The sequence below is a fragment of the Chaetodon trifascialis genome, chromosome 10 (genome assembly GCF_039877785.1).
Source record: "Chaetodon trifascialis isolate fChaTrf1 chromosome 10, fChaTrf1.hap1, whole genome shotgun sequence".
In the NCBI taxonomy this organism is placed as follows: Eukaryota; Metazoa; Chordata; class Actinopteri; order Chaetodontiformes; family Chaetodontidae; genus Chaetodon; species Chaetodon trifascialis.
The window spans coordinates 9453925-9468092 of NC_092065.1; the positions used below are offsets into that span (position 1 = coordinate 9453925).

General features: G+C 39.4%; 1 protein-coding gene across 2 annotated transcripts; it reads right to left on the reverse strand.

The window, feature by feature from the left end:
* Positions 1–424: 424 nt before the first annotated feature.
* On the reverse strand, positions 425–10256 carry LOC139337419 (protein mono-ADP-ribosyltransferase PARP6-like). Of its 2 annotated transcripts, XM_070971971.1 has the most exons (23): positions 10088–10256; positions 9866–9921; positions 9152–9229; positions 8436–8530; positions 8281–8341; positions 8093–8183; positions 7932–7998; positions 7602–7751; positions 7376–7517; positions 7146–7277; positions 6206–6301; positions 6017–6109; positions 5805–5930; positions 5635–5700; positions 5433–5500; positions 5264–5312; positions 4976–5088; positions 4800–4872; positions 4589–4658; positions 4406–4485; positions 4241–4304; positions 4070–4154; positions 3452–3963 (listed from the first exon to the last, which is right to left on the reverse strand). In XM_070971971.1, the coding sequence occupies exons 2-23, from the start codon at positions 9866–9868 to the stop codon at positions 3867–3869; spliced, it is 1899 nt and encodes a 632-aa protein (XP_070828072.1). In that variant the 5' UTR covers positions 9869–9921; positions 10088–10256; the 3' UTR covers positions 3452–3866. The 2 variants fall into 2 exon arrangements, with proteins under 2 accessions (XP_070828071.1, XP_070828072.1); XM_070971970.1 differs by lacking the exons at positions 3452–3963; positions 4070–4154; positions 4241–4304; ... (1 more) ...; positions 4589–4658; positions 4800–4872 and adding an exon at positions 425–1607.
* Between the last annotated feature and the right edge of the window lie 3912 nt (positions 10257–14168).

Genomic DNA, 14168 nt, shown 5'->3' on the forward strand with positions numbered 1-14168 from the left:
GACCCCGTACTGCGCATGCGCATGCTCGTTGATATTTGTGTCCGTATTGTTGACCTCCTGGTCGTGACTCTGACCTAGAAATAATAGGTCATACATACATTATTATTATTCCCACAGAAAAGTAAATCTATTATGGTACGTATTTCAGAAAGATGCTGTTAAAAAAACAAAAAAAACAACTCGAAGTGGGATGCAATGCAGCTGCTATAAGACACCATGCCAAAATTCTCTAAGACCCATTTAATGCCATTATGTCATTACTTTGAATTACCATGTGTATCTAAATTAGTAGGGTTTGTTTGTAGTCTATATTCTGTCAGGATGAGAATGAGAGGGCTATTTCATTGTATTCTGCTTTTATTGAATTATTAGATGCATAATACTGTACACTCTCCAACACAGCCTAAAAACATCACAGTTGAGATGCATTTTCAAATGAGTTCATTTATTCCAGTGATGTTACATCCATAAAAAAAGGACAGCATCATTATAAAAAACCCTTAAGCAAAACATTCTTGTCATGTGATCTGTGACATGCACGAAATTCCTCTCAAAGTACAAAACAGAGAGAAAATGATTGATGCAAACCTTGATTTTTATATTTACAGTGACTATGACTGACTTTTTGCAGTGCTTTGTTTCCCTTTTGCATCAGAAGAAGCTCTGACACTACTATTATATAACTACTAATGTGAATATTTATACTGCTGTTGATACATATTTAATCATATATATTGTTTTTGACAACTAATATTTAAATTTCAACATGCACATGAATTGCTACAATCTCAGAGTATCATCACATTTTATTAATTCTCAAACTATATACTGATACAGTGTTGTAGATTACAAAATTTAACTGAAGGCAGAGGTAATTGTTCACTTTAGTGGTTGAATACTTAATGTAAACATTCAAATATAAAAGTTGAAATTCATGTTTTATATTTCAGAAAACCTTGATGCAGAGAAGATCTGATAAAACGACCATCCAGCCAAGCCTAATATACATGTTAATTTTCCAATATTTTACATGATGCATTCAGATTTTGGACGTTCGTGGAGAACAAACACTCCAGTCATCCAGACAGACTCTCTTGGCTGTGTGCTGTGAGGACGGACTGTGAGCCGGCCTGAGAAGACCTCTATGTCTCTCTCCGTCCTCTGTGGGAACACTCAGGGTTTGAGGAGGTTGGTATCCAGGCTCCTGGGGATCCAGAGGGTCTTTAGAGAGCAGGATGCAGATAGCAGGGACTGTCCTCTCCATGGTTATACCTGGTGCTCCCTGTTGTGGACTCTCCCACACCTCATTCACTGTCTTGTAGTAGAGCTTGGACACCTGGTGCAGCCCTCCCACTCTACGTTTCAGAATCTCCACACAGGTGATGGTCTTGGTGACTCCTCTACCTGAGCCAGTGAAGACCACCTGTCTCAGTGATGTCCCGTTGCAGTCTTTTCGCTCCCCTTGCATGCGAGCCATTGCAAAGCGCAGCAAATTGCGGATCTTGCTTCCTTCTTTCACCCTCATGTGCAGGATGTCTGATGCCAGGCCAGGGATCGGGTAGGGACTGCTGTCCACTGTGCGGCTGACTCTCCTGAAGCTGCTCCCGCTAACTTTTGGAGACAAAGATGAAGATGGGACAGGGCTGAATGAAGCAGACTGCATTTCCATTACAGTGCTGCTCGCACCATTTGAACTCTTCATATGACCCCTGGGTTCAGTCATTGTTCAGATGGCAGTGAAATGATGGTGCAGGATGCTGTTTCTGAGTCTGCAGCCTCGGATTATTTGCATATCTCCCTTGACATCGGAAACACGTTTCTTGTCCATTCAGTATGTGAAACTAAAAACTGATCAGCTTTGTAATCCAAACTTGTGACTTATCCTGATCTTCTTTCTGTCCTCTATCCATACTGTATTTCCGTTCTGTCTTGTGAGCACTGAGATGACAGCCAGCAGTATGAAGAGGGTATTTCTTCCTCTAATCCCATTGACGTGAAGGAAAAGATGTCCTTGCTCTGTTCAGCACTGAGTACAGCTGATGCCAACAAACACATATGAGGCTCAGAGAGAGACATGTAGAGTGGGACATAGTGCTCTTAAAGGCACATGCAACATTTAACAATGTCTGTCACATTCTAGTTTGTTGGTTTTGGAGGGAAGCTTTTGTTAAACCCTTGAGGGCTCAGAGATTTTATTTGTCCATGTGGTTGCTTGAATTATATGGATGAATAAACATGAGTTAATGAGATTTAACAAGGCATGCAGTTGAAACAATCCTTTGTTCCAACTGAATTGGTTTTGATTGTTGACATTCTTGATGTCCCTCTTTGCAGATATTGCACCAATTCACAGTCTCAATGAGTTAAAGATATTCAGAAATAATAGAGCAATTATGGCAACATATAGTCTATCGTGGTTTTCAAGACAAACTCCCCCCTGCATTATCATCAGAGAGCCATATGGTCTTTGAGAAGTGTCTTCCTTTGGGCTATTGCAGCAACTTCACAGTTCTCCTCCCTTCAGTCCATCGCCTGCTGGGCTGACCCAGAAAATGCTTGCTATAACATTTGAGCCTCTTTTGAATCAATGACATTTCTGGGGACAATCATACCTTGGAGCTGCTGCTAAACTTGCATAAAACCGTGAAACACGAACTTGCAGGAAAAGTTCTGTATCCAGCTGCAAACAGAGGTGTTTTCCTGAATGCTTTCTTTAAAGAAGCTGAGCCAAGGGTCAAGAAGCAGCTGTGAGGCTCATATGGAACCAGTATACTGTTATAATGGTGCTTTTCTGCCTCACAGGATGGCGTACACCCTACAATATTCACTGACTCGAACAATGAGCACAAATATGTGGTTCTCATTGGTGTCAGTGTAGAGAAAATTACGGGAGAATAATCCACTGGTCATGAATACTAGTTAAACAACATATTTATTTCCATCAGTGAATTTATTACCATCATAAGAATATTTGTTCACTGGAGTTACTGCATGTGCCACAAAACTCCCATTTTTATTTTTTTATTTTATTTATTTTTTTGTGGGGTTTGTTTAGTATAAAGCACTTGACTATTTGTGTGTGACTCCTGTGACACATCTGGTGTGTTATGTGCAGTTGACTAGTGCTGCAGAGTATAACACAGGCTCATGTCAGTGCCTGAGTTTTGAATGTGCTCACAATGTCTGTCTAATTCAAACATCTGTAGCAGTCTCTACTCACAGACATGTAGAATTATATGGTTGTTTTTTTTGTTTTGTTTTGGGTTTTTTTTTTTTTTTTTTTAGCTCTGTGTTAGCCCTGGGAGTAGTTGCTCTTGGTTACACTTCCACCTTGTGGTACAACACACATATTACATAATAGCAAAGTGTATCTTAAAGCTGTGGGCAATCTGCATTAACAAGTAAAAGGAAAATATTTCATCTATTACACAAAATGAGCAAACATTATATATAAATATAAGAACCTTTATTTAAAAAATGTGTTTTTATAAAAATGTACAAATTATATGTTCACAGTACAGAACTATGACACTGGTGGTAGACACAAATTTAATTGACATCAGACGGTAAATAAAGATATAAGGCCAAAATATAAATAAGTATATTAAAAAAAAGTGCATGACACAACCAACTAGTTTCGTCCATCTAATATTAGTGCAACTGATAACAGAAATAAGAGATTATCTTTTCAGTGTTTTCCTTCCTTTGAGTTAACATTTTTTCATTAAAACAAAAGCTAAAAAACGTAATATCAAGCAGTTCATTGTTTTAGGTTCCGCTGCCAAACCAGTAAAGCCAAACGTAATGAATTTAGCAACAAAGACACAAAGACATATTCTCAGCCAGCGTTTCTTTACTTCAAAGCCTCAGCACAGCTTTGAAGCAATTACTTGTAAAATTTCCCTGTGGATCCTGGCTTCCTGAGTGTTGATGTGGACATCTCCCACCTGGCCGTTCTCATACCTGAGAAAGAGGACAGCAGAATGTTGTAGAATTCTGAAATATAGTCTGGAACTTTCTTATTGCACTGGGAGGCAGAAAGGTTGCTGCCGATTCATATAATACTCACACAAAGAGGAAACGTGTGCACACGTGGTCAGATACCGGACACACCCAAATGTTCCCATGTTTCTGAAGGTCCTTTGAAGTTATTACTGTTAAGACATACAGACAACTTTTATGAAACAATGTCAATCAGTCCTTGTGGTATCGCATCAAGGCTCAAAGCTCTCGAATTTACCTTCACAGAGAGCAATGCAGTTTAAGTTCCTGCTTTGCAGAAACCTGCTGTGACCCGGCTGTTCCTAAGACGAGGGACAAATACAGGATGGGATACCAAAAAACAAGATGTCCCTGCACAGCATGCATCTCCATAAGTTGAAGACAAATGTGAATAATAATTCACCTGTTTGATTCTGTTTATTTGGTTGTGTTTCTTTATGAGTTCTTCTTTGGTGGGTATCTGATGTCGCCCTTTACCCATCTCTGAACAAAGAGGAAGGATGAGTTTCAACAAGTCAGAAACAATAATGGTAATCTTAATAAACAGGTCAGTTTGTACTTTGAGTAGAAAAATGTGCACTCATACCAGAATATCCAAATGATATGCTCGAGAGAGGACTCAGGTAGATGCCTTTCCCGTATGCAGCTCCATGAAGCTTAAACAGGAAACAGGCCAGTAATGTGAGACTATAACAAACTAACACTTAAGCTAAAATACTCATAGGTTTCATAGGTCTGACTGCACATTTAAAGGACGTATATCAAACAATAAAACTCTTTTTAATCTTATACTCTACCTGTAATTTTGTATAAGAGGCATTAACCAGCCCATTTCGTAGAATAGAGTGCCAGTTTTCAATGTGGGAACCACTAAAAGAAGAGAAAGTAGGATCAAAGCATATTCAGCAGGAATTCTGTTTACAGTGTTGATGTAAAGCTTTTATATTAGCGGCCCAGCTTTGATTTTACCCACTGGAAAGCAAAGGTGCTGCCATAAAGTTTCTTGGCAGTTTGAAAACGAGCCTCTTTGGACGGCGGGCTGCTGATCAGCAGGAACTGATGGGGCGTGTGCATGAATTCCAGTTGCTATTGTGAATCAAGTGATAGAAAATAGATGAGAGAGCAGCAACAGAAGAAAAGCTATGTAAAGTTTAAAACATGTGTAATCTAATATTTAGCCAATTATTAATTACTGTTGCTGTAAAACTGTCAGATGCTGTGCTAAGACATCAGATACTAACTGTGAACTACTCTATCATACCCTGTTCAGCGGAAGCTTGACAATGTGTGATCTGTTGCTTGCTAAAATCCTGTTGCCAAACATACAAACACACACCCGCACATGAATCTAAGAAACATTCATGATATTTCATGTCTATGAAATAGAATAAAAATATGAGTGAAAGGCCAGTTTAGATTTTGTCACTCACCATTGTAGTAAGGGATGAGCGAGAGGGTCTATCTTGTCCATCTGCTTCTTTATTTCAGAATATGGACCCTGGATGTGATGAAATACAGTTTAATCCATCTTAGCGTTAATGCAGCTGTCGAGGAAACATTCAGCAGCTTTCAGATTATTCTCAGATGAGATGAGAATCTTGAAAATGTGCATAGGATTTGTTTTAAGGTCACCTGTGCCATCCTCCTGACCAACAAAACGCTATCCAGAGCTTTTTGCAGCCTCTCGTAGCTCTTTCTCTGCCACAACAAAATAATAAATGAATGCAGAATAAGATAAAGACAGAATTATCTTACTACAAATCAAGTCAGTCATAAATTACAGTAGATTGTTCAGCTGATACCTTAGGACTAAAGGCCAGGGTTTTGGGGTTGCATGGATCAACAACAGAAGGGTACGGTTCAAATATGATGCTCTTGCGTGAAGACTCGAGGGCAGCTCTGCACATGGCCACCAGCAGATCCACTACCTGCAGGATACACACTGCTAAAATACAGTATTTTTAAATTACAATCATCCAGACCACCTGAAAAAGTGTGTATGTGCACCACCAACCTCTGCACCGGTGGCAACCTCTTCTGTCGCTCCAGACATAACCCCCAGTGTGTAAAAGGAAAACACACACAGCTCCCTGGTGCAAACTGCTGGCTAGAAACACACAAAGCAGAATAGTGACCTCGTGTTAACAGCTGCTTCAGTCGATGAGCCACTGAACCAGCAGTTAATGTCTTTGTAGGAGTGTACCTTTAAGAGGGGGCCGTTCTGAAACACATGTCGCTCGTCACAGACAACACAGTATTCATTCAGCGTGGGGATTCTCTGCTCAGCGTACCTCATTACCTGTACACAATGGCAAACATTATACATGATCTCACTGTGTGCTTCATATGAGCTACAACCATTTTGTTATTCTTGTTGTTGTTCTTAACTTAATTGTTGGGTATTTTATTTTTCTAGTATTTTACTGGTCTGATTTTATTCGCCTCAGTCCTGAAAAGTTTCAATCGTGGTTCAACCATCTAAAAGATGAGATTGCTGTGATCTCATATTTGCTCTTCACTTCTGTATTACTTCATGCACCTGCAGCCTTGTGGGGTTTGTCTCAGCTGGAGCGTGAAAATGAGCGTTGTTTCATGGAGGATTCTCCTGGATCTACTCTACTGTCTTACAATGTGCTTCATTTGCATGTCGTTTTGAATAAAAGTGTCTGACAAATAAAAAAATGGAAATGTCAGCTTTTAAGCCAACATGGTGTTTAAAAGTGCTCAAAAAAGGGAAATGTGGGCAATTCCATGACAGCTGGGTAAGTCCATCTGCTGAGGAAGAGTGTGTGGTCTTATGGACCTTACGACGCAACTCTTTCATCAGCACTTTCCTTTGTTCGTTGTTTTTTGTATTTTTACATTGATATGCATGGTGGGATATGCAGGCATGTTAGAGTGAATTACTCTGATTGCATTGAGATTGCAGGTGTTTTTGTTTAATCCACTCCTTTTACAAGAAAGCACTAATACAAGTACTAACTTTGTATTACAGTACCACATTAAATCACTGCTGCACGGGACGTGGAAAGACCATGTGGTCATGAGCTGTCAGGACATGATGGATTATGAGAGTGCGCGCAGATACTCTTTAAATTCCCTCTCTGACAAAATAGAGTACTATTTGACTTCTTATGCTTTACCTGCACCAAGAAGCCATGCTGCAGAGTTGGAGTGGTCTTACAGTGGCCGATGGCCTGGGAGGAGAAAAGCAGCTCTATCAGCTGTTTGGTACTAAGCTGAGCTGATGACTTCACTGCTGACACCGCCACCCTCTGTGGATGAAGGGACACAAACACTATTATTAAACACTTACAGATCACTACCACTGTCAAGTCACAGAGGTGTATTGAGCTGAAGAGGGAGCTCTCACCTTTCCACTGGGCGTGTAAGTGAAGAGCTCTCCTGTGGGATTCTTTATGGTGTAGGAAGTCGTGTGATTTGTGAAACGGTTCAGTTTCATTGCTGGTAAAATGATCCTTTCTTTCACACCAGGTTCCTGGAGTCCATTGGTCCTGCTCATGGTGAGAGAGGAAGCAGTGAATAGAGACTCAAGAACAGATTGAATCAGAGATTAAATCTGCAGGACTGTCTCATACTTTGATAGCGGGAGCCAGATGCTAAGTCTTGCGCGAACTTTCTTGATGGTTCCACTCGGCCTGAACCAGCTTTGCCTCCTCTTCTGTCGGATTACGACGTTTTCATTGCTCAGATGTTTCCACTCACGAGACAAGAAGACTGTGAGAATACTGGAGAACACAAACAAAGGGTTGATCAGTGGGTGGGCTGAGAATAGCAGAGAAAAGGCTTCAAATCTTCACCTATTTGAACTAAAAAGGTTTGTAGTCTCATCTGTGGAGGGAGGCTTTTGCAACATGTATTAAAGAAATAATTATCACCTCCAGAAAAATTATAGTATCAACACTCACTTCTGTAGCTGTTTCCCAAGGCTGAAGTTATCTGTGTTGGATGGTTGAAAGACTTCAACTGAAGGTGCTGTGGTGAGAAACATCACCCAGTCAGGTAACACATTGACTTATAGTCTGAGTATAGCGTGCATTTTGTTTGCAGCAGTGTTGCTGATGCTCACCTGCTCCGTCCAGATACTGAGACAGAGAGAAGCGCAGCCGGATAACAATGGGCTCCGATGCATTAATCCTCCAAGCCAAAGCCACTTCCTCCTGTGGACACCAAACAGTGTAATTAAACAAACCAAGATGCCACGACAGGAAGCATCAAAATATTGTACTTGAATTGAGTATCTTAAATTCAACTTACATCCAAAATGTTGGTATTTATGTGTAAGTCAACATCCACATCATCAATTGGCCCATACTCCCTACAGGAGAGGAAAAGAGAAGGAGAAATTTGATGGAGAAAAGCAGCAGAGATCTTTTCCTTCTCAGACCATGAATAAGAAAATAAGTTCTGACCTGATAGAGACGGCAGAGTCTGAATACAAAGTCCTGACTGCCTCGATGTCAGAGTCCAGCTGGGGGTGGTGATACAGGTCAGTGGCACTGCTCTCCTGCCGAGACAAACACTAACACACTGACCTTATGGTGCTGAGGGATTGCACCACTCACAGGGTTTGCAACAATGGCTGAGAAAAAGGCTGTTATTATACAACCATGTGACATTTAGGGTAAGGCATGACACAAATGCAGAGACACACCTACAAGTAACTGTCCAACTGTCCATGACCTGACAGGTCATGTGACTACAAAATTATAAACAAAAAAGAAGAAATACATAACAAAGTAAATCTTGTAATTGCAACTGATGTACAATTAACCCTGTAAGTATAATTCGTATGTACAATATACTTTAAATCAGCTGAATACACCATGACAGAATCATCAGGTACATAAGCTCAACTTGTCATTATGAGTTTTGAACACATTAAACAGCTAATAAAGGAGTTGTTACAATACAACACAATCTGTTTACAGCTGCATTATAGGGTTATAAACCATTTATTAAATGTTTATATTATCTCCACACTTTACTCGATGCCATTGCCATTCAAACATCTGGTGACCATGTGACATGTTAATCAAAACTTCATATTTCTGAAGGTAACAGTCTTTACTCAAGTGTGTGTTGATAATTGGGATTGTCCAAAAATAATATTCAAAGTCATGCTTACATTGATCCCACACAGGATCTCCTCTGTGTCACTGTCCTCATCAGTTTGGCTGTCTGTCCACTGCTCGCACTCACTCTCCTGTCAGGTTAATGGGGAGAACTGTCAGTCAAAAGATCCTCTTACACAGCTAATGTGTTCCTTCTGTCCAGCCAAACAAAGTCAACTAGCCATGCTGCCACTGATTCAACACACGTGCAGGTCCTTCAGAGGATAATAATACTGCATCTACTGTAGACCATGATCATTTCAATCCTGGACATTATGCTCTTGATTGAGCAATTAATTATTTGGTGTATAAAATCTCAAAAGAAAAAGAGAGAGAGCAGGAAACATGTCACTTGGAGCCCAATTCAAATGCCTTGTTTTGTCAGATCAACTATACAAAACCCAGAGATATTGAATTTAATATTGCAAAAGACTAAGAAACAACAACAACAACAACAACAACAACAACAACAACAAATACTCAGATTGAGAACCTAAACAGAAGCCTGAATTTGTGGAATTTCTGTCTAAAAATGATTTAAACCCACTTCATCCAATGGAAAAATTGTTGCAGATTAGTTCCGGCCAACTAGTCAATATATCAAACTTGACTTCAGTTCTTTAAAAAGAGGTTTATATCAATGCAAACAAACTTACTATCCTAAAGTCATATCCAGACTGCGTAAGAATATAATCAGAATGAGAGAAATCCGGAGCTTATAGACTCACCATGTGTTTGGTTTTTTGGCACTTCTTCAGCAACAATCAACAGTCTGCTTCCTCCACTGTGACGGACGCAATTAAACACTGTGCTGGAAAAACGTGGCTTCATTAGTTCAGCTATACCTCAGCGGCATACATATATGAACATAACACTCGCTGTGTCGCTGTGACAGGAACATGTTCAGTCCTAATGATGTCGACGGCACATCGCCAAAAAACAATTCTTACCTTTTCTTCCAGAGAAAAACTTGCAGTTTCCACATATTCCCATTGAACAAACAATGCAGTGATATAAAACAAAAACAAAAATGAAAATCTCATGTCCATATGTGACCCTGAAACATCAAAAACAGTGAATGTCTGTGTTTGTTGGTTCGTCTGGCCGCTGTGCGCTTGGCCGTCCTCTCCCCCTCTGGTTTGGGACAGCAGGAAGTCCCACATGTTCAGTGCCGGACTTCAGTGTCACGTGATTGGCTGCAGATACTGACAGCCTGATCAGCTGAACCTGGTCCAGACAGAGGAGAGGATGAGGAGGAGATCTGCAGCTCCAGAGCTTTAAGCCCACGCTGCTTTTATGCACAATACCTCCATCCTGTTTGTGTGATATGGGTACCATCTTTTCTACAGCCTGTGTGATATATTCCTCAGTGACAGAGGAGAAAAACCAAACAAAGCCATATATCATACCATCCTCCAGACTCTTGAAAAGTCAGGTTCATGAATCAGTTTTAAGACTGTGATGACAACAAAGTTCCCTGGTGGCAGAGTTGAAGGATGGTGATACGGGTGGTGTTTGGCATTTATTAGTCTTCCTGTCTGCCTGCTGTGCTGCAGTCTGACCTTAATCGGCAGTTACCCTTGTTAGCCATCGCCTGCTGCTCTGCAGTCTGGCCAGATTAGACACTTCTAGGACTGCATACATCTGTGCAAGTCTTCTCCCAACAAGTGCTTTTCTCAGGGTAATCCACTTAGACATGAGTGGGTGTTTGTTATGTGTTTATTTATAGTGGGTGGGCACAATATCATGAGCCCCTGTTCTGTATGCTGCCATCTTCAAGGCTGTGCATGACCAACAAGACTATAAAACAGTCAAATACAAAGCAGCTGAAATTTCTACTGCAGTGGCGAACAATATTATGAGCTTCATAAAGCTGGTATTTGTTGCAAGGGTATTGATTTATGTTGTGTTATATTGTGTTGTTTTTGTGCTGTTGTATCCACCTCCTTCTCATTTTATACACCTACTGTTATATCATAACTATCTGGCTTTATCCATCCAGCCCACATAATAAAGAAACAGCAACCAAGCTTTATACAATAATTGCAGTCAATAACAGTCAATAAATGCAAGTTGGTAAATCGTTTATTTAAACAGTCTGGTTGAGATCCAGTTCTCACTCTCTCTCTTTTGATAAATATCTTATTTGATAGTGACAGCAATAACACAGACAGAAAATTGGACAGAAAGAAGGGAACATATGTCCAAAACTGGTTTTGACCCAGTGACGTTGCAGATTGATGGAAAGGGTCTTACCCAGCCGAACACCCCAGAGAGCTGGACCTCTTCGCACATACTGCAGCACAGCATCATGCAGACGAACAAGCACAATTCAAACACACATGCACAACATCTGCATTAGTTTCACATTACAGAAAAGAAAGGAAGTTTGCAGTTTTAACAAGTTTAATCAGTCTTGTTAAGTTTACATCTTGACACTGACTTTAGCATTAGCATTAGCATTAGCATTAGCATTAGCATTGGGACTGAACATTCAGCACTGTATTTAGTGTTTGTAGCAAATCTACAGCTGTCTACAGGAAGCCTTTTTAAGTTAAAATACAAAGAAGAGAGAAAAATAATAGATAGAGAATAATAATAATAATACCCATGATTTAATACCTCCATTGAAAACATTAAATTGCAACATGGTGGGTGTGACCTGACATCATAATTGGTTTGCAGGTTGATACTCTAACCCAGCAGCCTAAGACACTTAAACCTGCTGTCCACAAGAGAGAGCTGTTGTTGAGAGAGAGCCAGTGTACTAATTGTCTCAAAAAATCTAACTGACTTTGAAATGTCACTGACAATTAAACTTCACCATTAGATATCAAAATGTTTACTCACAGATTATTTTTACTGCTGTTTTACTTACACCTTCAATTTGTTTTAGTGTAGAATTAACATACAGGAAAATAAAGTGAAAAAGAACAAACTTAGATAAATATCATGAGTGATTTTGCTAAAATGATGTAAAATAACAAGGGAAATCATTCTGAGCTGTCTAATTATGCACCTGTTGTGCCATGTTTTAGAATATGTAAGATCAGACACTTATATTTTACATATGTTTTTATCTTACTTGTGTGTTACTGTGATGTTGTGAATGTGTGAAAACTTAATGTGTGCGGTTGAAACTGAGGTGAACCTGGAACTGAGAAGACTTCATCAGACGTCATTTCAATAGAATGATTTATTGTTTAACCAATCTTTAGACTGGAAATCAGTACTGCAGGCAATTTTCTGCAGATTTCACACCTTAGGTTTGGACATTTACGGAGGTGAGTGAAAGTCTGTTTGGAGTCACATTTCTGATCACAGCCTCAACATGCTGCAAGAATATTAAGGAGTCATAAGTGACACAGGTCTAGATGAAATATTGTACCACTTATTGATTTTTTTTTCTTGTTAAATAGACATTATCTTATTTTTACAGATTGTTTTGTTGTTTTAAACGTTGCTCTTCAGTCGCACTGCAGCTTTCTCAGTTGAGGCTGTTTTTAAGGTTACCTTAAAGCATTTGTGATTTCAGGTAAATTAGCTGCCCAGTCAGCAGCTCAAGAGTAAACCTGAGCCTTACCCTGCAATATTATAGTTAGTAACAAACACCGAAGACAAATATTCTTTCTTTTTTCAATTAATGGAAAATATATGGCTGAGTTAAAAAGAAATGGGGTGTCCCTATCAGTAGATAAAAAATATTTTATCACAGAGGAGGGCTGAGAGTGCATTTAGTTTGTACTGAATAACAATGAAGAGAGTGCACATATAGACTCACCAACAACTTAATCTGGTACACTTCTTTTAATGATTTGTTTTTTGGTCAGACTGTCTGAAAGGTGATAATTCTACTAAGTGTTTATCATTGAGGTTGGGGTGGCTGCTGCTGCTGTACTGGAGTGCATCACATTTAAAGGTGTTTCTGACCCTCTCCTGCATTTAAAGGTGGTGGACAAAATATTACAGACACCTTTCAATATAATGCAAACTACAATCTCATGCAGTTAAATCCAGAGCTCTCTGACAGTGTCAATCACAGCTGAACAGGATTATGTTTGTAAAGGCAAAATTTCAGAGACAGTTCTTAAATTGGCTCACATTAGATTTTACACCTTGCGTACCTCATGAAGTGGCTGCTGAGTGTATGTTGAACTCGGCACAGAGCTACTTGTATGGTGTGATACACCATGTTCTTCATGCTACATGAAGCTCTACATGGCTCAACTATATATACATATACAACACTGGCAAATGATAACCGGATATATGGTTGAGGTTTTAAGCCTATTTTTAGTAAAAGTGTGTCATGTGTTACTATATCTGAATGAATGTAAATTCTGCATTTGTGCATCTGTATAATATCTCAGCAGGTTGATATCAAGTTTGCATCCCTGCTGTTGCCTCTGACAGTAACATACAACATGTGGATCATTTTCTCTGTACGTTGCAGACCTTTTGCACCACTTGTTTTTTTTTTTGTCCTTTTTATTTTCACATGCTATGTTTATTAGTATGCACCAAACACTGAGGCTAATTCCTTGTACTACTTGGCAATAAACCTGATTCTGATTCTGCCTCTTCAGGTGTCATATCCTCCGGTGCAAGTGATTTTCAGCTTGGCTGCACCTTTGTTCCCATTTTGAAAGACAATTACTGTATATCAAGCTCTAAGTGAATGCATGTTTTCCATCATATCACGCTGCAGGAATGCAGATACGGTCCCACCCCTGCTGAGATCATGAAACAGTCTAAAATTACACAGCACTCCCTGTCAAACAGTATGACATGCCAAAAAGGAAGCAAAAGACATGATCTTTTTGGTTTCGAAATGAGAGATCATGGTGCAAGCAATAAAGGAAAATTGTCAAAATATATAAAAATAAATAAATAAATAAAAAACAATGTTGAATTAAAGATTAGGATCTTTACAAATAAAGAACATTTCTTATAAGATGTTGCATGATGTTGACTATAATGTATCCTGGGAAGGAAAGAAGCCAAATGAAACGTATGAGTGTTTTTGTGTTT

What these genes read in the sequence shown, in the direction of transcription:
- LOC139337419 (XM_070971970.1), bottom strand. An exon ending in TCAGTATCTGGACGGAGCAG is followed by an intron (nt 7,999 to 8,092) that starts GTGAGCATCAGC and finishes TTCTCACCACAG; the next exon opens with CACCTTCAGTTGAAGTCTTT. An exon ending in CCCTGGCCTTTAGTCCTAAG is followed by an intron (nt 5,701 to 5,804) that starts GTATCAGCTGAA and finishes TTGTTGTGGCAG; the next exon opens with AGAAAGAGCTACGAGAGGCT.